Genomic DNA, 25,852 nt, shown 5'->3' with positions numbered 1-25,852 from the left:
GCTTTTCTCCCTTCCTTGAGGGTGGGGGTGTGGGCAAGAGCTGAAAGTTCCAACCCTCTAATCACAGGTTTGTTCCCCTATCAGCCCCCGTCCGGGGGTTATCTAGGGGATTTCCAAAAATCGCCTCATTAACATAAACTCTTTTGTGGTTAGAAGGGCCTTATTAATAATAGCACCTTTTCACAGTTTAAGGCTCTGGAGCTATTTCAGGAGCTGGGAACAAAAGATGCCCTTATAGCTCTTATCACTTGGGAAATTACAAAGGTTTTAGGAGCTATTTGCTGGGAACCCTGGATGAAAACCAAAATATGTATGTATGTATTATATCACAGTATCACAAGTGGTATCAAGACAAATGAGAGAATGGCATATTTGAGGAATTACAGTTAGCTCAGTTTACCTGGTCTATAGGCTATTTGGGTAGGGCAAAAGATAAAAGATGAGTCTAGACCAGATGAGGCATTGTTAAAGATTGTGAAGGCCTTTTTGTATTCCCCATTAAGAATATATTTAATTCGGGTGCCTGGGTGGCTCAGTTTGGTTAAGCAACTGCCTTCGGCTCAGGTCATGATCCTGGAGTCCCAGGATCGAGTCCTGCATCGGGCTCCCTGCTCAGCAGGGAGTCTGCTTCTCCCTCTGACCTTCCCCCCTCTCATGTGCACTCTCTCTCTCATTCTCTCTCTCAAATAAATACAATCTTTTATATATATATATATATATATATATATATATATATATTTAATTCTGAGGTACAAAGGTAACCATTTAAGAATTTAAAGCGGGGTAAGACGTGATGCTGTGTGTGGATGGAGAAGGGCTAAATAGGATGTACATGAGAGAACTAATCAGTCTGTAAGCCTCGGGTAGCTTAGGGCCAAGGATACTAGGCAGTCAGAGGAAAGGAACAGAAAAGTGGGGGGTTACCAAAGATAAAACCTTGTATCTTTCAGAAGGTTGCCTCATGATGGATCATTGTCAGTCGGGGGTGAATCTCTATTCCTCCTCTGAATTTTTAGCACTTAGCTTTCTTCTGCTCCTGTCACTCTTAAATTCAAGTTGGTGTTATCAGTAACTTTTATTAACTAATGATATGAATTAAGTAGATTTTTATAGGCTAATTGCTTAATCACATATTTATGGGAACTTATTAATTCAAATTCATCTTTAAAAACACTTGTTATACACCCAGCAACAATTTTTAATCACAAAGATGAAAAACTCAACAAAAATAAAAACTTTGTTATAGTTTTGTTGGCATTAAGATTTCATATTTAATTACAACATTAAGACATGGGTGGCTCAGTTGGTTAAGCAACTGCCTTCGGTTCAGGTCATGATCCCGGAGTCCTGGGATTGAGTCCCGCATCAGGCTCCCTGCTCAGCGAAGAGCCTGCTTCTCCCTCTAACCCTCCCCGCTCTCATGTACTCTCTCTCCCCCTCATTCTCACTCTCTCAAAATAAATAAATAAATCTTAAAAAAAAAAAGATATTTTTAAAGCAAATTTATTCAAAGCCATTTGCCCTTAATGAGTTGAAATGCACCCTTGAATCCAGTAGCAGACTGTATTAGAATAGAACTGTTGAGTTTCTCTCTGAAATAATCTTAGTTGCATTTTATAAGCAGTAAGTAGAATTTTTGAATCTGCTTTTGTTGTTTATGAAGGGATCAGCAGTCACATGACAGAATAGTTACAGTCTTCTTCCTCAATGCAGATGGCATCCGCAAAACCTGTTTCCTGAATCCTTTCTTAAAATCATTTCTTTCTCCATCATTTCCTGAATTCTCTAAATAAATATAGCCTTTTCCAGAATTCTCGTCCTGTACGTATCTACTAGTCCTTCTGGTATATGTCTGCATTATCACTTGAGATCATCTTTATGGTTGACTTGACCTTTGATTTCTCCAAGACGTCCTCTCTAATATGCACCTTTCCTCACCACATGTCTTTTTTTCCCCTTCATATTATGACAGAGTGACCTAATTATCCGTTAGTAGTAGTCCCTAAGGCATGTAAGAGAGGTGCAGATATTTTGCTGTAAAAGTTTTCTGGCTCAGATTTATCTCAAAATAGTAGAAAATAACTAGACAGGTTTGACGTAAAAGCTGGAGACAACCATATGGTCCTGCTTCTTTCCCTGTTGTCCTTTCCTCACTGTCACTTTTAAAAATAGGTCTCATACCTATTCTTGTCCATTTTCTTCTTGGTCTTTGTGCCCTTGCTTTTCCTAAAGTCAGGCCGATTTAGTATCCTCCCCTCACTTTCCTACTGGCCCACAAATCTAAGCTTCTGTTTTAGTAAAATATTTTATTTCCTTCTTAGCCTGTGAAAATACAGACCCTATCAGCTTTTTTTACTTATTTCTTTTCTGCCTTTGATCCTGCATAATACATACTCCATTCCCATGAATGTGGCCACATCTTAATAGCTGGCTTATTTCTTATATTTATGTTCTCTTAGTCCTTTTAAAACCCATTTTTATCTCTTTACTACATATATCTTCAGATGACTCTTAACCTTCATTACTGGTATCTTATAATAATAGTTCAAGGTGCTTATTTTAGAAGGATTGTAAATACAAACTTAGGAAATAAGATGCTGTTAAAGTTGATATTTATTGATTACTTCCTATGCACTAGTACCATTATACTAAACTGTATCAGATACTTTAGATACATAATATTCATTAATGCTCACAGCAGTTTTATGAAGTTTAAATGCTATTTTGATCTTTATGAGTGGGCTGTGAACGGTTAGAGAAGTTAATAACTTCCAAGTTTGCCTAGCTATATTAGATGACTTTATACCCAGGTCTTCTCTTTGTTCCCAATGCTTATCCTTTTTCTGCTATTCTTTATAGTTCATTTTACACACACACGCATACACAAGGCTAAGCTACAGTGCTTTAGAGGAGGCAGCATTTCATATGTTGCTGCTGCAAAATTTGAGAATAGCAAACGTCAGTTTCAAAATTACTAAATTCACAAACCTGTGTTAGTATAGATTAAATTAACATTTCCTATTTGCTTTTTCACAGACTGAAGGGGCTGGACTTGCCACCTGTATAGAATTATGTGTAAAAGCCCTTCGTTTGGAATCTACAGAAAATACTGAAGTGAAAATATCTATTTGCAAGACCATTTCGTGCTTGTTGCCTGATGATCTGGAAGTTAAACGTGCTTGTCAACTGAGTGAATTTCTTATTGAGCCTACAGTAGATGCATATTATGCTGTGGAAATGCTGTATAACCAGCCAGACCAGAAATATGATGAAGAGAATCTTCCAATACCAAATTCTCTACGCTGTGAGCTCTTACTTGTATTGAAAACTCAGTGGCCCTTTGATCCAGAATTCTGGGATTGGAAAACATTAAAACGACAATGTCTTGCATTAATGGGAGAAGAAGCATCTATTGTGTCTTCAATAGATGAACTAAACGACAGTGAAGTTTATGAGAAAGTAGTGGACTACCAGGAAGAGATTAAAGAAACTTCTGTGAATGGACTTTCTGATGGAATTGGTGCTAATTCTGGCCTTCTTAAAGACATCTGTGATGAAAAGCAGAAGAAGAGAGAGATAAAACAATTAAGAGAGAGGGGATTTATTTCTGCTAGGTTTAGGAATTGGCAAGCCTACATGCAATATTGTGTGCTATGTGACAAAGAATTCCTTGGTCATAGAATAGTACGACATGCTCAAAAACATTACAAAGATGGGATTTACAGTTGCCCTATATGTGCAAAGAACTTCAATTCTAAAGAAACTTTTGTCCCTCATGTCACATTGCATGTTAAACAATCTAGTAAAGAGAGACTAGCAGCTATGAAACCACTAAGAAGACTGGGAAGGCCACCTAAGATCGCAACTACCAATGAGAATCAGAAGACTAATGCTGTGACCAAGCAGGAACAGCGGCCTATAAAAAAGAATAGTCTCTATTCAACAGACTTCATAGTATTTAATGACAATGATGGTTCAGATGATGAGACTGATGACAAAGATAAATCTTATGAACCAGAAGTGATCCCAGTCCAGAAACCAGTACCTGTTAATGAATTTAATTGCCCTGTAACTTTTTGTAAAAAGGGCTTTAAGTACTTTAAAAATTTAATTGCTCATGTAAAGGGGCATAAGGATAATGAAGATGCCAAGCGCTTTCTTGAAATGCAAAGCAAAAAAGTTATTTGCCAGTACTGTAGACGGCATTTTGTAAGTGTTACTCATCTTAATGATCACCTACAAATGCACTGTGGCAGTAAACCATATATCTGTATACAGATGAAATGTAAGGCTGGTTTTAATAGTTACGCAGAGCTCTTAACACACCGAAAGGAACATCAAGTCTTTAGAGCAAAGTGTATGTTTCCTAAATGCGGCAGAATTTTTTCAGAAGCTTATTTACTGTATGATCATGAGGCACAGCATTACAATACCTATACTTGTAAGTTCACAGGTTGCGGTAAGGTTTATCGTTCTCAGAGTGAGCTAGAAAAGCATCTGGACGATCACAGTACTCCTGAAAAAATGCTGCCTCCTGAAGACCAACATATTTCATCTGGAGATTGTGTTCAGCCTTCTAAAGTGAATCCGAACACAGAAGTTAGCATCGAGAAAGAGGGGTCTGTGCTTCCCTCAGAAAATAATATTGAAAACACCATACCGGCAGATAGAAGTGATGCTTGGGATAAAAGCAAAGCAGAATCAGCTGTGACCAAACAAGACCAGATTTCTGCATCAGAGCTCAGGCCAGCTGATGGACCATTGTCAAATGGTTTGGAAAACCCTGTGACTACTCCTCTGCTTCAGGCCAGTGAAGTAGCTGTATCCATTAAAGTGTCCCTCAATCAGGGGATCGAGGATAACTTTGGAAAGCAAGAAAACTCAACTTTGGAAGGCACTGCTGAATCACTGGTCACAGACTTACATACACCAGTTAGAGATACTTGTAGTGATTTGTGTCGTCCAGGTTTTCAAGAAAGAAAACAGGATTGCTTTAATGAAGCCCAGATTACTCAGAATTCTTTAGTAAATTCAGAAACCCTCAAAATAGGTGACCTTACCCCACAAAACTTAGAAAGACAAGTGAACAGCCTGATGACCTTTTCTGTGCAAAATCAGGCAGGATTTCAAAACAGTTTACCAGCTTCCAAGTTTGAGTGTGGAGGTAATGTTAAAACATCATCCAATCTTTATAATTTACCTCTTAAGACATTGGAAAGTATCACATTTGTTCCACCACAGCCCAACCCAAGTAGTTCTTTAGGAACTCCATCAGTGCCTCCAAAAGCGCCAGTTCAGAAATTCAGTTGCCAGGTTGAGGGATGTACTCGAACCTATAATTCTTCACAGAGTATTGGGAAACACATGAAGACAGCACACCCTGACCAGTATGCTGCATTTAAAATGCAGCGCAAAAGTAAAAAAGGTCAGAAATCTAACAACTTAAATACACCAAATAATGGAAAGTTTATTTATTTTTTGCCATCACAGGTGAGCAGCTCTAACAATGCATTTTTTACACCACAGACCAAAGCCAACGGGAATCCTACTTGTTCAAATCAGTTGCAGCATGTCTCGCCTTCCATTTTTCCAGCTCATTTAACAAGTGTGTCAACTCCGCTGTTGCCCTCAGTGGAAAGTGTCATAAATCCAAATATACCTTCTCAGGATAAAAATGAACAAGGTGGTGGTATTATATGTTCCCAAATGGAAAATTTATCTACTACTACCTTGCCAGCACAAATGGAAGATCTAACCAAAACAGTTTTGCCTTTGAATATTGACAGTGGCTCAGATCCTTTCCTTCCTCTACCTGCAGAAAGTAGTTCAATGTCTCTCTTCCCTTCACCAGCAGATAATGGGGCTAATTCTGTTTTTTCCCAACTGGAAAATAGTACAAATCATTTTTCCTCACAGATTGAAGGAAACACTAATTCCTCCTTTCTAAAGGGAGGTAATGGTGAAAATGCAGTTTTTCCTTCACAAGTCAATGTTGCAAATGACTTTAATAGCACCAGTGCCCAACAGTCAGCACCTGAAAAGGTGAAAAAAGACCGTGGGCGGGTCCCAAATGGGAAGGAAAGAAAACCCAAGCACAACAAAAGGGCTAAATGGCCTGCAATTATCAGAGATGGGAAATTTATCTGTAGCAGGTGTTACAGGGCTTTTACTAATCCCAGATCTCTGGGTGGACACTTATCTAAGCGATCTTACTGTAAACCACTGGATGGAGCAGAAATTGCTCAAGAACTTCTACAGAATAATGGACAGCCTTCTCTTCTTGCCAGCATGATTCTCTCCACAAATGCGGTAAATTTGCAGCAGCCGCAACAGTCTACCTTCAGTCCAGAAGCATGTTTTAAAGATCCATCGTTCCTGCAACTTCTTGCTGCTGAAAATCGCTCATCTACATTTTTACCAAATACATTTCCTCGGACTGGTGTGACTAGTTTTAGTACCAGTGTTAGTCAAGAAGGAAGTGAAATAATTAAACAGGCTTTGGAAACTGCTGGCATTCCCAGTACATTTGAGGGTGCCGAAATGCTTTCTCATGTTCCAACAGGTTGTGTTTCAGATGCGGCACAAGTAAGTGCAACAGTGATGCCAAATCCAGCTGTGCCACCCCTGTTGCAGACTGTATGCCACCCAAACCCCCTGCTGACAAACCAGAATAGGACACCAAACTCCAAAACTTCCTCCATTGAGGAATGCAGCAGTTTGCCTGTTTTCCCAACAAATGACTTACTACTGAAGACTGTTGAAAATGGTTTGTGTTCTAGTTCATTCCCCAATTCTAATGGGCCATCACAAAATTTTACCAATAACAGTTCACGTGTTTCAGTTATAAGTGGTCCTCAGAACACGAGGTCTAGTCATTTAAATAAGAAGGGAAACAGTGCTTCGAAGAGAAGAAAGAAAGTTGCTCCTCCCCTAATTGCACCTAATGCTTCCCAAAACTTGGTAACAAGTGACTTAACAGCAATGGGACTTATAGCAAAGAGTATAGAGATACCAACTAGTAACCTCCATTCAAATGTAATTCCAAATTGTGAGCCTCAGGGTTTGGTGGAAAACCTAACACAGAAATTAAATAATGTTGACAATCAGTTATTTATTACTGATGTGAAAGAAAACTTTAAAACCAATCTTGAGTCCCATACAGTGTTAGCTCCTTTAACATTAAAAACTGAAAATGGTGATTCCCAAATGATGGCTTTGAATTCGTGCACAACTTCAATAAATTCTGATTTGCAGATTTCTGAAGACAATGTTATACAAAACTTTGAAAAGACTCTTGAAATTATTAAAAGTGCTATGAATTCTCAAATACTTGAGGTAAAAAGTGGATCTCACAGTGTTGGTGAAACATCACAGAATGCCCAAATAAATTATAACATTCAGCTTCCTTCAGTAAATGCTGTACAAAATAACAAGTTACCTGATTCTTCTCAGTTTTCTTCCTTCATAGGTGTCATGCCAGCAAAAAGTAACATTCCTCCATCTGAAGTATTACATAAGGAGGATCAAATACAGGAAATTTTAGAAGGCTTGCAGAAATTAAAATTAGAAAATGACCTGTCCACTCCAGCACCCCAGTGCGTACTAATAAATACATCAGTGACACTGACTCCCACTCCTGTTAAACCAATTCCAAATGTCACAGTTATTCAGCCAGTTTCCGAAATGATAAGCAACATTCAGTTTAGTGACAAAGTTAATAAACCCTTTGTGTGTCAAAACCAAGGCTGTAATTACAGTGCTATGACAAAGGATGCTTTATTTAAGCACTATGGTAAGATTCATCAGTACACTGCAGAGATGATTCTTGAAATTAAGAAGAATCAGTTGAAATTTGCTCCATTTAAATGTGTAGTACCTACCTGTACAAAAACATTTACAAGAAATTCTAATCTCCGGGCACACTGTCAGTTGGTCCATCATTTTACAACAGAAGAAATGGTAAAGTTAAAAATAAAACGGCCTTATGGAAGAAAATCTCAGAGTGAAAATTTGTCAGCCCCACGAGTTACACAAGCAAAAAGACAGCTAACTATGACAGAGGAAAATAAAAGAGAATTGCAGCCCACTTTAGACTTGGGAGCAATGAAGGAAAATGCCCTCGGTAATGTAGCAGTGATCCCAGAAAAACAACTTGTAGAAAAAAAAAGTCCTGAAAAAACAGAAAGTTCTGTGCAAGTGATCACAGTTACTTCAGAACAAGGTAATACAAATTCTCTCGCAAACATACAAACCAAAGGACGGAAAATTAGGAGACATAAAAAAGAAAAGGAGGAGAAAAAACGCAAGAAGCCAGTTTCTCACTCCCTTGAGTTTCCAACAAGATACAGTCCCTACAGACCTTATCGATGTGTTCACCAGGGTTGCTTTGCCGCTTTTACTATACAGCAAAACTTAATTCTGCATTACCAGGCTGTACACAAGTCAGATCTACCTGCGTTTTCTGCAGAGGTTGAAGAAGAAAGTGAAGCTGGTAAAGAAAGTGAAGAAATTGAAACTAAACAGACTGTGAAAGAATTTCGATGTCAGGTGAGTGACTGTTCTCGAATTTTCCAAGCAATTACTGGCCTGATACAACACTACATGAAACTTCATGAAATGACTCCTGAGGAGATTGAAAGTATGACTGCTTCTGTGGATGTTGGGAAATTTCCATGTGACCAGTTAGAGTGTAAGTCTTCATTTACCACATACTTGAACTATGTTGTTCATCTTGAGGCAGATCATGGAATTGGGATAAGGGGAAGTAAAACTGAAGAAGATGGCATATACAAGTGTGACTGTGAAGGCTGTGACCGTATATATGCAACTCGGTCAAATCTTCTCCGACACATTTTTAATAAGCATAATGACAAACACAAAGCTCATTTGATTCGGCCAAGAAGATTAACACCTGGTCAGGAAAATATATCAAGCAAAGCAAACCAAGAAAAGACAAAGTCTAAGCATCGGGGGACAAAACACAGATCTGGAAAGGAAGGAATCAAAATGCCTAAGACAAAACGAAAGAAAAAAAATAATTTAGAAAACAAAACTGCGAAAATTGTGCAGATTGAAGAAAATAAGCCTTATTCTCTGAAACGTGGAAAGCACGTATATTCTATAAAGGCTAGAAATGATGCCTTATCTGAGTGTACAAGCAGATTTGTGACCCAGTATCCATGTATGATAAAAGGGTGTACATCGGTTGTTACAAGTGAAAGCAATATAATTAGACATTATAAATGCCATAAATTATCAAAGGCATTTACATCACAACACCGTAATCTTCTCATTGTCTTCAAACGGTGTTGCAGCTCACAACTAAAGGACACTTCTGAGCAAGAAGGTGATAAGAGTGATGTGAAAAATTCTGACGCATGTGTATCAGAGAGCAACGATAACTCCAGAACAGCTACAGTTCCACAGAGAGAAAGTGAAAAAAACGAGAAAGATGAAATGGATGAGCTAACAGAATTATTTATTACAAAATTAATAAATGAAGATAATGCAAGTGTGGAGACCCAAGCTCATACCTCTTCAAATGTAAGTAATGATTTTCAGGAAAATAACCCCTGCCAGTCAGAAAAACAAAAAACAAGTAATTTGAAGAGAGTTAATAAAGAAAAAAATGTCTCCCAAAATAAAAAGAGAAAAGTTGAAAAAGCAGAACCAGCATCAGCAGTTGAGTTAAGTAGTACACACAAAGAAGAAGAAACTGCTGTTGCAATTCAAACCACGGAGGAGCATCCTGCATCTTTTGACTGGAGCTCATTTAAACCAATGGGATTTGAAGTATCATTTCTGAAGTTTCTTGAGGAGTCTGCAGTGAAGCAGAAGAAAAATTCTGACAAAGACCATCCAAATAGTGGAAATAAGAAAGGATCCCATTCAAATTCAAGAAAAAATACTGATAAGACTGCTGTGACTAGTGGAAATCATGTATGCTCTTGTAAAGAAAGTGAAACCTTTGTACAGTTTGCCAATCCATCACAGCTTCAGTGCAGTGATAATGTAAAAATTGTTTTAGACAAGACTCTTAAAGATTGCACTGAACTTGTGTTAAAACAACTTCAGGAAATGAAACCTACCGTCAGTCTGAAAAAACTTGAAGTACATTCAGATGATCCAGATGTGTCTGTTATGAAAGAAATTAGTATGGGTAAAGCCACAGGTAGAGGGCAGTACTGATAACTAATGTACTATAAATACATTATTTACGGTTTTATTTTAAGTAGAAGCCATCAAGCATGCTAGAGTTGTGAAACTTTCTCATTAATTTTTGTTGCTGACATGAATTAACCTGGCCAAAAAAAGGAAAAAGAAAAAAAAAACATGACATTTGTCATGTAAAACTTTTTTTTTTTATCCCTATGGGACTTGAGGAACAGAATCAATACTTCAGTTATTGTAAATAGTTGAGCTACACCTCAAATTTCTATCAGCCAGTTGCCCTTTCCATGAACTAAATTGAATTATCTGTGTGATTGTTATGTTTCACCAGGTCACTGCTCATGTAGAACAGTAGTTTTTGTAGATATCTTTTTTGTACATATTTATTATTGTAAATCATTTGCTGCCACCAGCAGTGTGTAAGTCTAAACTATTAAATGACACATTTATATTTGGAATTTTAATTTTTAACTAAGTGATCAAGTTTTTAAAACTGTTCTTTTATTGTTTTAAATTAAGAATTTTTTGAACTAAAAGTAGAAACTCTGCCATGGTTCATTGATTTTTTTTTTTTTTACATAAAACATTTATTTACAAGATCTCAAAATTACTTTTCACAAAGTAGGCACATTATATCAACACCTTGCTCTGCTTTGTAAATTTATCCTCCAGGATTTTGGGATGGTATTCATGTGAAATTATAGCAGATTCTTTAGCAGTTTCCTATAGCTACAGGTTTTTTTCAATGCTTCTAATTGGATATAGTTACTATGATTCCATGAAATATAATGGAAATGTGAATAAAGAATTTACTACATCAAAGATTTTAAACATTTGGTATTAAAAAAAAATCCTTTGTGAATGTGATAGAAACTAGTAGTGTGGAGCAGTGTAAATATTTGAGGTGGTGATTTGTGAAGTAGCCCAGTATTGCCTTAAATAAAATCACATTTCATTTCTTGTTTTATACATGTGATCTTATAAAGTTTTTTTTTTCCATTTTCTGAGATTTATAGATTGGTGTATAGCTTTAAACTGTATAAACTTTTGTGGAAAGATTTTTTTAAACATTTTTATAAATCTTAAAATTGATATCATCAAAGTGAGCCCATCTTGTGTTTATAAAATGCAAGAGTCCTTAACATTTATAATTACATAGATGAAACACTTTCTATAAGGAAGTTGGATGTTTTGATTTTACTGTTTATAGATGTTAGATTGTACAGATTTGTATTTTCCCACCACATCTAATGATACTTTTTTCATTAGATTGGTCTTCCAGAGCAGTATTAGTTGTTATAATTGATTATTTTGGTTATTCAGTATATAGTTAGCTCTTACAGTTTAGCTTTATTCACCATATTTATACTGTGGATTCACGGCAGAGATAGAGGTTATTTCAGGAGAGTTTATTACCTTCATTTGAAGTCCAACTAAAGTCAGTACTGGAAACAAAAGAAAACATCTTTTGAATTTACTTTTGTTTCTGTTTGCCATATATAGTAGCATTGATTTTTGACTTTGTGTTTGTTATAAACCAGTTGCATTCACAATATTATTAGCCTGAGATATTGACGATGTTGTAATAATATGAAAATGTGTATATTCCCTGTGCAACATCAGATTTGCAGGAAAAGTGAAGCACTTAACTGAAATTGCTGGTACTCTGAATAAATAAGCATGGTCAAGGAGTGAATTATTTTCTTTTGGAAAATATTTTTTTAAGTTTTATTAAAGTATTATAGTTTTATTTTTAGGGCCTAATGGGTTATATTGAATAGTTGGTTTCACCTCCTTAAGGTTTATTACCAATATGCATAAAACTTGACAAACTAAAATCCCTTCCCTTTGGTAAGCCCACTGTTATTTATTAAAATAAAAGTTGTTCGTATGGGTAATTAATACATGTTTTTTTCCTACATTAACAATAACTTAACTGAATAATTTTTAATATTAAATTTTTGTTACCAACTGAATGTTTCTGTACAGTTTTCTTGGAAGTTGACCTAGCTCTTAAAGATAGGCATTTGGCAAAACTGCCCTAAATAGTACAGTAGCAAGGAGATTTATTTCTGGTGAATGTAGTGATGAGCCACCGTTAAGTGAAAATACCATTGTATTGGGGCTTTTCTTTTGCTCATTAGCTCAAGAAAATTCACCCTTAGACATTTCTGTAATTGTTCTACATGTCAGGAGAAGGTTTGCCAACACCGAATTAATATTTTTTATATTCCAGGTACTGTTTGCTAAAAGTAATTATGGCAGAGTGGGCTTTTTAGCATGGAACAGAAAAATCAAGTTATGGTATAAAATATTAATTTATAGAACAGCATGTTGGTAAAATTTGATATGGAATGTAATGCCTAAGTATTAAAAAAGTAATCTTAAAGTATATATTTTTCATGTATACTTTTCCTCAGTCTGTTGTCTTGAGATACTGTCTTCCTACAGCCTTAGTTTGCCTAGGTTTTATCATTTAAAAATGGATTTTTTTCCCCTCTTCTAAACCCAAAGAATATGAATCTACAGATCAGAACGTACTCAAAATGTATCGTGAAGTGAAAAGGTAACAGTTTGGGAGATTTTCAGCAATGTTAAATTCAGCATAAATTATTTTAAAGGGCTAGACAGAGATCGAGTTTTGGCAAGGCAGTGTTTTGATCATGGGTAAGCAAACAGTTGCTATAGCTGTTAAGACTACATAAATACTATAGCTAGAGATAACAAAGAGGGAATGCGCTATTGCAGGGGTGGGTGTTTATGAAAGTCTGTAGAAAAGTGATTCTTGAAAGATGAAGGACCAGTCCTTGGATGGTCATAGGGGAAACGAATTCTAGGTATGGAGGTATGATGAAGCAGCATAGTGCATTTGCAGTATTGCAAGTGGTTTATGTGGAAAGATAGGGGGTTGGAGAAGCTGAAGAGGAAATGAGCCAGATCATGAAGGTTCTTGTATGCCATATAGTTTTCAGTTTTGATTTATTAAGTGGTTACTGAATGCATTTAAGTTCAACGATTTGACCAGATGCCAATTTTAGAAAGATAATTGGTATTATATAGAGGATAGATTGGATAAGTTGGGAGTTAAAAGCAGGGAGGCTTGAGGCAAAAAATGGTGGGGGCCAGAAGAAAAGATGTTAACAGAGTTGAGAAGCAGTAGAACAGTCAGGCAGGCAACCTTTTTCAAAATGCTTATTGTAATGAGTTACTACCAGGTTGGAACTTCTGTCATCAGAGTTTTCTAAACTGCATGTTCTAGCTCGCTCTTAAAAGAATCCAATGCACAGTAGTATATTAAAGACTGAAAGTTCTGTGCAGAGAACATGTTAACTGTTAAATGGGAATTTTTCAGACTTAACTGACAAGGAAAATATTTTTCTTTTTTAATGTTAATACTCAGATATAACCTACTAAGTGTTCTAAGGAGCACATTTTAGGAAACAGTCCTCTGAAATGGCATTCATTAAACCAGGGCTGAGAATCAGCAGGTGTGTGCACCAGTGCAGCATGTATCAGCTGTTTACAAGTGGTGATTTTTCTGATTGGCCAATTTATCCATTCCAATTGATAAGTTTCACATGTCCTTTTACAACATTTTTTTTAATTTTATATTGTTTATTATCTGTGCCTCCCAACACTACCTACCTCTCAATGAACAAAATGATAGTATCTGCTTTATTTCTCAGTGGTTTTGCTCATTAGAGGTGCTTCATTTCAGTGATTTGCTCTCCATAAATGGGAGCCCTACATGTATCACTTCCATATTTGGAATTCAGATTCCCTTTGTCCAGCCACAAACTGGTAGCTCACCTGCTTGGGATATCTCCACTAAAAGATACTTCTACCTCATCTCAACTAGTCAGTTAATCCTACCACTTGCTCATTATTCATCCCCTCACCCTGTCCTCAACTTGTCCTACTTAGAGACTAGATTCAGCTGTTACATGCACTCCTTTGCAGGTATCCTCAGATCATGCCCCTCTCTCTGTCGTGTTCTAGAACAATTTTCAAAACCTGTCTGCCTTTGAGCAGTTGAGTGGGAGGAAATTACTACAACAGGCAAGTTTATAATCTCAAAGAGACTCAAAATTGCCTGGCAGTTTTTCTGCAGTGTTACTGTAATACCTTGCTTCCACAAACTTAAATGATTTCCTTTTTTCCCAGTTTTCCTACTCACTTCATCAATGCGCTTTTAATCACATTTGCTGAGAAACTAGAAAAACTGACCGGAATTTTCTCCACTTTTCACCACCAAATTTATAAGCCCATCTACAGATCTGCACTCTTAACCAAAAATCAATCCTTCCTCACCTCAAAAACTTTGAATTAGCTACTCTGTTTTCATCAAACTTTCTCCTACTAGATCCTTTTCAACAGTCTATGTATGTGCCCTAGTAGCTACTATTCTTAAAAAAGGGGGGTGGGGGGGCGCCTGGGTGGCTCAGTCGTTAAGCGTCTGCCTTCGGCTCAGGTCATGATGCCAGGGTCCTGGGATCGAGCCCTGCATTGGGCTCCCTGCTCCGTGAAAAGCCTACTTCTCCCTCTCTCACTCCCCCTGCTTGTGTTCCCTCTTTCACTGTGTCTCTGTCAAATAAGATCTTTTTTTAAAAAGGGGGGGTTAATATGGGGAGGGCGATTCCATCTAACTATAATCCTTTTTATTTAGTTCCCATCAGAGCTAATCTGAGTTGTCAAACATTCCATTTCTTCTCATTTAATCCCACTTTATATATCATCCCACAACTGTTACGAAATTGCTTTCATCAGGATCACCATTCTTTTCCATGCTGCCGTATCTGTTCTTTTTTCTGCTCATTCACTGTCTTAGGAGCATTCATCAGGGTTAATGACTTACTCCTGGAAATATTCTCTCTTGGTTGTCTTACCTTTTCTGGCTGCTCCATCAGTGAGTCCAACCCTGTTTCCTCTCCCAATACCTGACCTTGGCTTATTGTATATGTCTCCACTCTCTCTCGATGATTTAGTCCCTTCTCTGGCGTTCAGTATGAATGTACCATCACACCCAAATTTATACCTCTAAGACCAAACTGTTCATAGTTCCAGGCTTGTAATTTCAACTGCCTACCTCAAAATTAAACAACACCCCAAATCATTTCTTTCCCTACCCCAGCTTCAATCTGTTCCTCTCCCAGTATCCCTATTTGGATAAGTGAAATCACTACCTAGGTTTCTCAGTCTAGGTTCTCTAACATCATCATGGTAACCACTTCATACCCTTTCTCTATGTTTGGTCACAAGTATAGGCATTTTTACCTCAAGCGAAAAGGAACCCACTTCTCATCAAATCATTTCTTGCATAGACCACTGTAATATTCTTACGAGCTTTCTTCGGAATATTCCCCACGAAAAGCTAGGTTAATTTATTTTAAGTAATTTTAGTTTGTGGGGAGTGAGTGGAGAAAAAATTTTTTCTTCACATTGCCCTTTGAATAAAATAAGGTGTTTGTTTTACTATGATGCCTGCCTATCTAAATACATCTTGTTGCTCCTCTTTGCCCATTGTGTTCTAGCCACATTGCTTTCTCTTGAGTTCCTCAAGCCAGGCTCTTTCACATCTCAAGGTCCTTGCACTAGCTGTTCTTTGACTTGGAATGCTGTATTTTACTGTGTACTCACTCATTCTTTAGGCCTTAGGCCTCAGCCCCATTATCAATTACTCCATTGCACCATTCAGCTTTCCTTGATAGCATTTATCAGGTTGTAATTGCTTTTTATTCTCTGCCATGGAACAATCCGGTACCTTGCACATGCTACATATTTAGTGGTAGTAAAAACTTCTTGAATGCTTAAATGGGAGATAAAGAGACCTTGATTCTGACTCTCCTGGAGCTCAGAGTCTACACAATTACTATAATTATTAGTACTAAGGGCATTATAAGAATATATAATAGGGTGAGAATTTGGTACTATGTAGTCTGTGGCGAGGGAAAAGTTAGTAAAGACTTCTCTAAAGAAGGCGATAAGGGGAGGGAAGTTAGAGAAAACTTCAGGCTTGTTTTAAAAGTTCATTCTGGTGAGGGAGTGTTCCAGTGGAAAATTCAAGGAAACCAGTTAAGGAGGCTAAGTTGTCCAGGGAAGAACAAATACTGTCTTGAAGAGTGGTGATTGCTGAAGGAGAAAAGTGGACAGACTTGAAAGATCTAGGATATTTGACAGGACTTGATCATTATGGGTTATGGGGAAAGAGGAAGAGGATAGAAATTGAGAAAATTTACAGGTTTTGGTTTGAATAAATGATTGAAGAAATGTTATTTAGGTACGTGAGGATAAAAGAGCAGTTTTGTGAGTTGATGATTGCCTAAGGGAAGAGTATAGAAAAGGATCCAGGACCTAACTCTGAGAAACTCAGAATTTCAAAGTAGATAGAAATAAGAAGAATCATGAGACTTGTAGGTTGGAACTATTTCAAGGTATCACATTCTCCTGAGATAAGGAAATTGTAAAGTACCCTTTGGATTTAGTGGTAAGAAAGTAATCCATGACCTTTGCAATTACTTAGTTTGAGTGGAAGTCAGTTTGAGAAGTGTAGAAAGCAAGTGTAAACACCTATTTTTGGTGTTTTATTGAAATGACAAGAGAGGACTGATAACAATGGTTGCTAAAGAGTGTCATGGAGTCCAACCAGTTTTTCATAGTATAAGCAAATCGAGCATATTCAAGTTGCATTGAGAAGGATTTGGTAGAGAGAAGGGGTTAAGATGTGAAAAATAGCATATGTTGTAAAATTCTTAGGTTTTAGCTTGGGTAATTGTGAATGGTGACGCTGTTTGCCAAGGTAATATAGAAGGAATAGGATTGGAAGAAAGGTTAATACTGAGTTTGAGGTTCTTATACGTCATTAAGGCAGAGAGGAATAGTGATCAGTTCTTTATAGGGGTCTGAAACTACAGTTGTGGGCTTTAATCCCTTGAGTACAAGTATTTTGACTTCTGTCTCATCAGCATTTTGCTCAATCTGAGGTACAGTGAGCACTTACTTTGCTGGAATTGAAAGAAATAGCAAGCATGTAAGGAAAGATAAATCACCAAGGAGAGAACCCTGAGGAACACCAACACTTAGTGGGCAGGAAAAAAAGAAACTAGCAAAGAAGACTTGGAAAGGAAGGTTTAAGTTAGGTGAGGACTAGGAATGGAGGTAGGGTGTGGGGCATTATGGAAGCTGGAGGAGAATGTTGAGGATAGTTGGTCCTGTATTGTGCCACTGGGAGATCATTAAGAATAAAGAGGCTACTAGAATTAATCTTTGGTAGTCATTGATCTTTAAAGAAGTTTTGGTGGATGCCAAGTAATGTTTGTTTAGTCATATTCAATTGGTGAATGAGCTAAGGAAGTCAAGGCAATGAATTAAGTATCTTGCACGAAAGAAAAGGAAATTGGCCAGTGCTTTCCCTTATTTATAGAGAGATTTTAAGATAAGTCTTAAAATATTTGTGGATTCTGGGGACGTACCTGTTAAAGAGGTCGAAGTTTGAGTAGTAGATGGAACCTGGTCTTAAGAATACAGGTTAGAAATACTAGCTTTACACAATTAAAAATGACATCTCTTAGACTTGTTTTTGTGTTTGTTTTTTAAGATTTTATTTATTTATTTGACAGCACAAGCAGAGGGAGAGGGAGAAGCAGGCTCCCCACTGAGCAGGGATCACGATGTTGGGCTCGATCCCAGGACCCTCGGATCATAATCTGAGCCGAAGGGAAATGCTCAACCAACTGAGCCACCCATGCACCCTACTTTCTTAGACTATTGTTAAGTAGAAATGTTGAGCTCCTTGTCTTGAAGAAAGGAAACAGAAATATACAGGATAGCAAGCCTTGGAAAAGTAGGAGACCAAGGTTTAAATGGTAAAGGTTTGAGTTGAAGAATGGGGGAAGGAGCTAAGTAGCAGATATAAAAGGATTACTGATCAGCATTCAATGCACAGCTGAACTGAGAGCATGAACTTGTAGTGGCACCATCTGTATGATTATGTACTATTTCCAGTACTGTTCTTCAGCTTGAATGGAGGAGAAAGAAGAGGTTGGATAGTTCTGGCAGGAGTAAATACATCAATGAATTGAGCCCAATTAGAGTAGGAAACAAAGCCAAAAGGACTGAAGAGAAGAGCGTGGTCAAGGGACTAGAGGTCTTTGTGGCACCAAAGAAAGGGTATAATGGGAATAAAGCCAAGATTTAGGTATGAAAGACCAGGGCATTGAAATTTAAGATTTTAGGAGTAATGCAGCTTGCAGTGTTTGGAAATAGCTGTAGTAGATCGCTGAATTAGAATGTAGATGAAAGTTACTGGAGTTGAAAAATTTAAAGAATTTTTGTCTAATTTATTGAATGGACTGTGTACAGAAGATATCCCTAGTAGGAACTGGGTGTAAGGAGAGAGTCAAGTGCTGAAGTCCTTAATTAAGAGGTTTGTCAGGGAGAATGCTTCCAGGCTGTGTGGGACATGTAAGGATTTTGGGGAAGTAGATTCTTGCATCCTCTTGGCCCAGAAGTCTTGGGAGATCCGGATTCAGTTAAGGTTGCAGAATACAAATTTGTGAAGTAGCCAACAGTTCTAGAGATAACCCTTTAAAGAACATAATAGAATTGGAACGCGTAAGCAGAAGTCAGGGAGAGGAATTAGAATAGTAAGAATGGAGATAGTAGGGAGAGGGCATTTATAGTGACCAAGAAGAGAGAGAAGCTTTGAATACTTCAAGACCAAGGCTACAGTCTAACAAGAATCTGCTGTTTCTAGCTCTCCCAGGCCTAGGTCCCATGTATCAGATGTGCTAATGACAGTAACAGTTAATATTTATTGGCTGCTACTATGTGCTAGACTGTGCTTAAGAGCTTTCCTTGTATTTCCGTTTATTGTTACATCAATTCTTATGTGCTTATATTCTCATTTTAAGATGAAATTGAGTAAGGTGAGGAAAGGCTTAAGTATCTTGCCTGAGTTAAACAGCTAGTATGTGACATAGCCGAGAGTTCAAACTATGTTCATTGACTCCAGAGCTTGTATATGCCTTTATTTGGAAAACATAGGCTGCCAAATGAAGTAACAAGTTGCTCAGTGTCTTTATTTGGAACGATGTAAAAAAATGTCGTGATAGCTGAAGAGAATTCTCCCCCAGGCGATTAGTATATGATTCGTAAATGATATTTTTAATGTTACATACATATATATATTGTTTGTTGTTGTTTACAGTTAATCAATATTGATTCCAAAGGGGAAAAAAAAAGATGAACTTCTGGAATCAAGTCTGGCACCATGAAGAAGGTAGCTGTGTTGATGAAAGTAGGGAGCACAGAAGAACAAAGGGCTCACTACTAGAGATCTTTGCTGCAGCTGTGCACTCTTAAGCCAAAAAAGCTAAGAGAAAGGAAAATAAGCAGTTGTGGAGGGGTTGAATGGATTCTGACCAGCTAGCTGTCTTTTCACTCTATAGCTGATGTGTATTGGGAGCCCTATAATTAAATTAGTAGATGTTTTGTTTGCTGCCAGTTCAGCTTCCAGGTTCTTGTGTTCCCTCAAAGTAACTATGGGCATGTTAGAAGGATGTTCACTATGCAAGCTGCCCTTAAAACAGCCTTTAGTACTACCATCCCTAGATCCCCTAAAAACCCCTGTCACCCAGGGGTTTGTTGGAAAAGAGGAATGGGGCGTCAGGGTGATAATGATAGCCCTCATGTGCTGTGGTCCCTCTACAGCAGTGAAGTGTTTACATCACTGGGCTTTTGAGGACACAGAGTAGCTTTCAAACTATTAAGGAGCGGATCACACCAGGAAATTCTTCATTGGAAACAGGTACCTAAGAGTCACCCCTACAAGGAGAGTGCCCCCCTTCTCACCAAGCCAAAGTAACCCCTTTTATGTGGAGGCTTCAAGATGTTAACCAACACCTAAACACAGGAAGGGGGATGGGATATAAAGAGAATCAATCTCTTATGTATTTGCAAAAATATTTCAACAGTCAATACAGTCCAAATATTCAAACAAGTCATTTTGGCAGTTCTTATCTGTTACCTCCAACCCTAAAACACAGTTACCTGGTAAACACATTATTATATTTACTTATTTGAAAATTTCAAAGCAATCCTTAAGAGTGTTTACTAAACCTACTTAACAGCTTCTTAAAGCTGGAGCATTACAAAGTTTTTCTCAAGTATATATGCCCTCAAAGGGAATTTTCTCATCCCATGATGGCATTTGGGTGGTGGGTCTAACCTTATTTAGGCAGTTTAAAATGAATTCTCAAGCCCTGCCCCATAAGAGGAAAAAGTAAGCCTTTTTATAGATGAGGACAGTGACGTGGGGAAAAGTAATGACTTGTAATAGTAAACGTACAAAACAGGTCTGACCCCTCACTTAGAATGCTTTCTCTACTGTCCTGCTGGCTGAAAGTGGAGATTCAAAGCAGAAGGATGAATGTGGAGAGTGTCAGGACTATATGGTGAAATTTATCATTGCAAATATGGAAGGCGGTGCAATATACTTAGGAGTAAATAAGGCAAAATTCTAAGTACTGTCATATGTTGCGGCATATGTTGATGTCTTACACTTTAAAAATAGGTTTCTTAATGTAGCCTACATGTTACCAGTATAAAATGAGAAACAAGCAATTCTAAAATCTTGATCCTACACCAGCTCCCCAGCCAAAGTTGATGAGCCAGAAGTATGAGACGCAACAACTGTTTTGCTAGAAGTGAAATGACCAGAAACATCCAGAATGTTCAACCTAATGGTGTGAGCCTTTCTACCACAAAATGGTAAAATCACTGAGATTTTAACTGTTATTCTTTCTAAGCCAATATTCCCAACAATGAAAGAAAAATTGAATTTTGATTTTAAAACTGTCGGCAGAAACCCAGTCCTATAGGATGTATACATTTTTTTCTTTCCCTTTTCGTTGACCAAGCTCTAACATCTGTGTAGGCAGCTTTTCTCAGAAGTACAACACTAAAGCGAAGGGCAGATATGCTCCATTCGTCAGAGCTTTCAGGTCTTTGGTACATTGAATTGGGCTGTCAAGGGGAGCAACAGTTAAAAGTACTGAGCTCAAAGATCCTAAAGGGAGGCTTGGGAAGCCAAAGACTGAAATCTGGCGTTATCTATCTCATATGGGCAATAGATTATATTTAATAAACAGTTGTGTCAGACCTCTAAGTTCATTATATGTCAACTCAATCACAGCCATAGAAAGGAAGTAGCTGGTATTGGAGGTAATTGTCACAATTTTTATTCAGTTGTCACCACCTGACTCATCTATTCTGAAAGACCCATGTGCTCTTACTGAGGTCAAACCTAGAATACTGCTTGAAGGAAAATTTAAATTGTAGTTACAATGGTAGATATGTGCGTGTACACATACACACATGTATACCTTCAGAGAAAGTAAACATTGTAGTAGATTTCATAATTCTGTCAGAATGGGAAGAAAGACCATCTCACCATTTTGATTTGGTAAAGTCTGCATCTAAATCCTGTTATTACCTTGCTTTCCCATCTTTATCAGAGGCCATGTTCATATTGACTTCACAAAAAAAAAAATTACGTACACTCCTTTTCAGCAAACGTATGCATGTTCTATTCAATAAATATTCAGATGTTTTTTAAGTACTTGTCTCTCCGAGCATATTTTTTTAATTAGGTGATTCACTTGTAGCTGCCAGCATTTGTATTTCTGACTACAGGTTTGTCAACCTTCGCTGGAATGAAGTTGGTCTCGGAGTGAAATTGGATGTGCACCTAACTTACATGCTGCATATAAAACAAATGAAAAAGTGGATGTGTGAGTGTGTGGTGGTCAGATACTGAGTTGCACAGGAGTAAGAGGCCACAAGATGGCAAGCTAACATAGGAAATGTGTAGAGCTAGGCTCTAGAAATTGAACTAGAAATTACTTTTCCATTTTTTATTTATACGTTATAAAGGACATACACTAAGATGTGGTCATTTATATTTTTAAGTACTTATGATAAATTGAACAGTTACTAAAGTACAATTTTGAAAACTAAATGACTATGATGTATATTTTTTAATAGACCACCATTTATAATGAAACAGGCTAGAGTCACCTTGCATGTATTACACATATTTTTAACTTTCCAGAAAGCACCAAAAAATCTTGTTTTGACAGCAAGGTAAGTCACACTGCTACCTCTACATGCAAAGGAGACTTGGAAATGTGTATTTTTTTTTAGCTAGGCACATTGTCAATGCCAACAAAATAAGAATTTTATTGACCACTATGGTAAAAAAAAAAAAAATGCAGTGCGGTTGGTTATTATATGGGATGCCAATATTCCAAAGATCTTTGAAACAATTTTGTACAGAAAACTTTTGAACGAATAGATTTGGAGTTAAAAAAGAAAAAATCCTGTATTCTTACTCTATCACTTCATGTAATATTAGGCAAGTCACTTTATCATTCTGAGTTGTACTCTTCTCATTATAAACATTTTAAAGATTTCTTCCATTCCAGAATACCATGATTTTTTTAGTTCATGCAACATAGGGTATAAGATTCGTGGATATGTTAATTATTGCTGAGCTACTTCTGTGGGTTAAGCCTTGAGGGTACAATGGCAAAGGACATGGCTCTTGCCTACATTCAATATGCTCATAATTTAGAGGGGGATACAAATGCACAAGCAAATTATATAGGGATAAGTGATATAATAAAGCCATGTATTGTTAATTACAATATCTAACTTTTTTTAAAAAATCCACTTACCAACGCTTTGCATGGATCATCTTTGGTTAACAACCTATGACATAGGTATTATTTATCCCCATTTTACATTTTTTTAAAAAATGCTCTCTGGTAGAAATATTTATCCAAGCCTTGAAATGAAATTAGATTTCTCAAGGTGGAGAAAAGAATGAAATTATAGAAAATATTAAGTACCTTACATGTTACTACAATGCTATGATTATAAAGATAAATCTTGGGATGCCTGGATGGCTCAGTTAAGCATCTGCCTTCAGTGCAGGTCGTGGTCCTGGGGTCCTGGGATCGAGTCCCGGGTCGGGCTCCTTGCTCAGTGGGGAGTCTGCTTCTCCCTCTGTCCCTCCCACTGCTTGTTCTCTCTCTCTCTTTCTCTTTCTCTCTCTCTGACAAAATCTTTAAAAAAAAAAAAAAAAGATAAATCTTGTTATAATCAGTTCTATGGAACTGCCTAAATTGTTTAAAGAGGTGTCTTAGTATAGTACATGAAATTTGTTTTTTAAGGCAATTCCCTATTAGAGATCTTTCAATGGTATCAGGTTTATATAATGAGATAACCAATACAAAGTCTTATTTTGCCATTGCCAAGTATATGTTGTAGGTTTGAGAACCATAGAATCTTGGAGAGTCAAAAGGTAATTTGGAGGTCATTTAGCAGCTATACCTGCTGTACAATTCAGGAATATTCTTGATCATCGCTTTCAGGGTTCTCACTACTTTATTGGGCAGTCATTTCATTTTGAGGTAGTTCAAATTAATAGAATATTTCTATATTAGATAAAATGTTTATCTCTTTGATGTTCACCAATACTGGTTCTGAAACACTGGAACATGTAACAAGGTATTTCTCTTTTCAGGATTGGGAAAATCATTCCCTATAGTCTGGACACAAACTTCTAACATAAGATTAACTTGTTTTCAATAGTCTTATACTACACTTTGCTCATTTCTAAGGTGCAAGCTTAAACTCCAAGGACTTTATGTCATGAACTAATATCAATCCTTGTCTCATATTAAAATTTTAAATCTTGATACAGAATGGCTACATGTTCCATTTCATCTGACTTGTTCTGAACAAAATTCTGAGATTTTTTAGTCATGCTTTATGTCTGGCATTCAACATACCGGTCATTTCTTTTGTCTTCAGTAGTTATAAGCATATCTTCTGTGTCTTCATCCTAATCACTTAACATGAATGTAGTCAGGAACTATTTTTGGCTATAAGTAAAAGAGCCTAACAAGGCAATGGTTTACATCAGGTAGGAGTTCTCTCTCACGTAACAACAAAAACAAAAGCATGGAAATAGGCAGTTCAGAGTTAATATGGCAGTTCCATGACAGACGGCAGCAAATGTCCCAGGAGCTGTCTTTCTGTTTCTTCGTGCATAACGTCACGCTTCCATCCTCAAAGTCGCCTCATGGTAGAAAGATGTTTACTACAGCTCTGGCTATGATGTCTCAGGCAGGAAGGGGCTGGGAAGTGAAAAGATGCATTCAAGCTAGGTCAGGCCTACTTTTTAACTTTTACCCAGAGCATCGGTCAAAAAATCTTGTTTTGACAAGAAGATTTCACACTGCTACTTTTACATGGAAAGGAGACCTGGAAATGTGACTTTTTAGCTGGGGACATTGCCATCTCCAACAAAATCAGAATTCTTTTAGGTGAAGAAGAGTAAATGGGTGGGTAGACAGAAGAAGAAGCAAGAGGAACAGATTTTTTTCCCAAGAAACCTTGAACTTCTAAGTACCAGGGACCTAAGCTGTGGGGATACAGGATACGAAAAGATGAATAAGACAACCTTCACCTTAGCCACAGTGAGTAGTTTTTAATGTCATCATCAAATCTAATTAGAAGCCATTTTCTCTGAGATTGCTTTATCACATTTGCTAGACATCCATAGAAAGTCAAATCTCAAGTTACTGCACTGACTCTCCTTTAAAATAAATGCTTTATAAATGAAAGCATTTGTTTAACCTAATGACATACTTCTTTTAGTTATAAGGCATTGATGACCATCAATTTAGTGAAATTTTTATAGCAAGAAAGTGAAAATGGGATTGCTTAATATTTGTCTCCTCTGGACCCAATCTATTGCACAGAGTTCAACAATGACCTTTTTCTAAAGGATAGAAAACTGGAATCCTCTTCTTCAATTTCCTCTTACTCTGTACAGACAATTCTATACCACAGCCATCTGTCCATCTCGACTGATGGCATTAATGTCTGAAAAACATTTTCAAGACAATTAAGAGAAGTTACATATATTACTTTTCTCTGAACAATTATTTTTCCTTTTTAATATAAAATTAAATCTTCATAGTAGGGGAAGGATCAGATACTTCACCTTTAAGTAGATGAGAATGTTGACCTATTTGGGGTAACATACAGAATTCATTTTACTTTGCTTTCAAACAGAGTATATGGATACATCACAGCCTTTTAAAAAGTAATCTTTACTTACAATAGGAAAATTTCCCTGACACAGTGGAAACAAGATAGGTCTGTGGAAAATTCTCAGAACTCCCCCACAATCACCATTGTCCCTTACAGCTGAAGGAAGATTTGCTCTGTGAGAAAAGACCCAATTTTATACTAAAGAAAGAGCTTCTGGTAGGTTTCTCCCAGAACACCTCCCTTGGGATTTTGTCATAAAATCCAAAGGAATGCTGACACTTTTTGCCTTTACATGCTCCACCACTGGTTCGTTCTTTCCTCACCAATTTTTTTACAGAGGTGGGACACACCCTCTCTTTTGTGCTCTGGGCAGTATTAAATATACAAACAAAATGAAATATAAACTAGGAATAAGTTGGCATCAATATTTGGGGAAGGTGTGCTATGCATGTGATGGGATGGGGCACTTTGGGCTTTTAATTACTTTATTTTTTTATTAAAATTTTAAGAACGAGGGGCACCTGGGTGGCTCAGGTGGTTAAGCGACTGCCTTCAGCTC

The 25,852-nt window shown here is 37.2% G+C and overlaps 1 protein-coding gene across 5 annotated transcripts in view; it reads left to right on the top strand.

Moving 5' to 3' along the window:
• ZNF292 (zinc finger protein 292) overlaps positions 1–21,787 on the top strand; it is a 102,404-nt gene extending 80,617 nt beyond the window's left edge. For all 5 annotated transcript variants that reach the window (XM_027603732.2, XM_035728607.1, XM_027603733.2 and 2 more), the window contains one exon: positions 3,037–21,787. In XM_027603732.2, the coding sequence (XP_027459533.2) occupies positions 3,037–10,188 (7,152 nt within the window). In that variant the 3' untranslated portion in view covers positions 10,189–21,787. The remainder of the gene's footprint in view (positions 1–3,036) is intronic.
• The last annotated feature ends 4,065 nt before the right edge of the window (positions 21,788–25,852 follow it).

The sequence above is a fragment of the Zalophus californianus genome, chromosome 7 (assembly GCF_009762305.2).
Source record: "Zalophus californianus isolate mZalCal1 chromosome 7, mZalCal1.pri.v2, whole genome shotgun sequence".
NCBI classification, from domain to species: domain Eukaryota; kingdom Metazoa; phylum Chordata; class Mammalia; order Carnivora; family Otariidae; genus Zalophus; species Zalophus californianus.
This window is presented reverse-complemented; position numbering and strand designations above follow the sequence as displayed.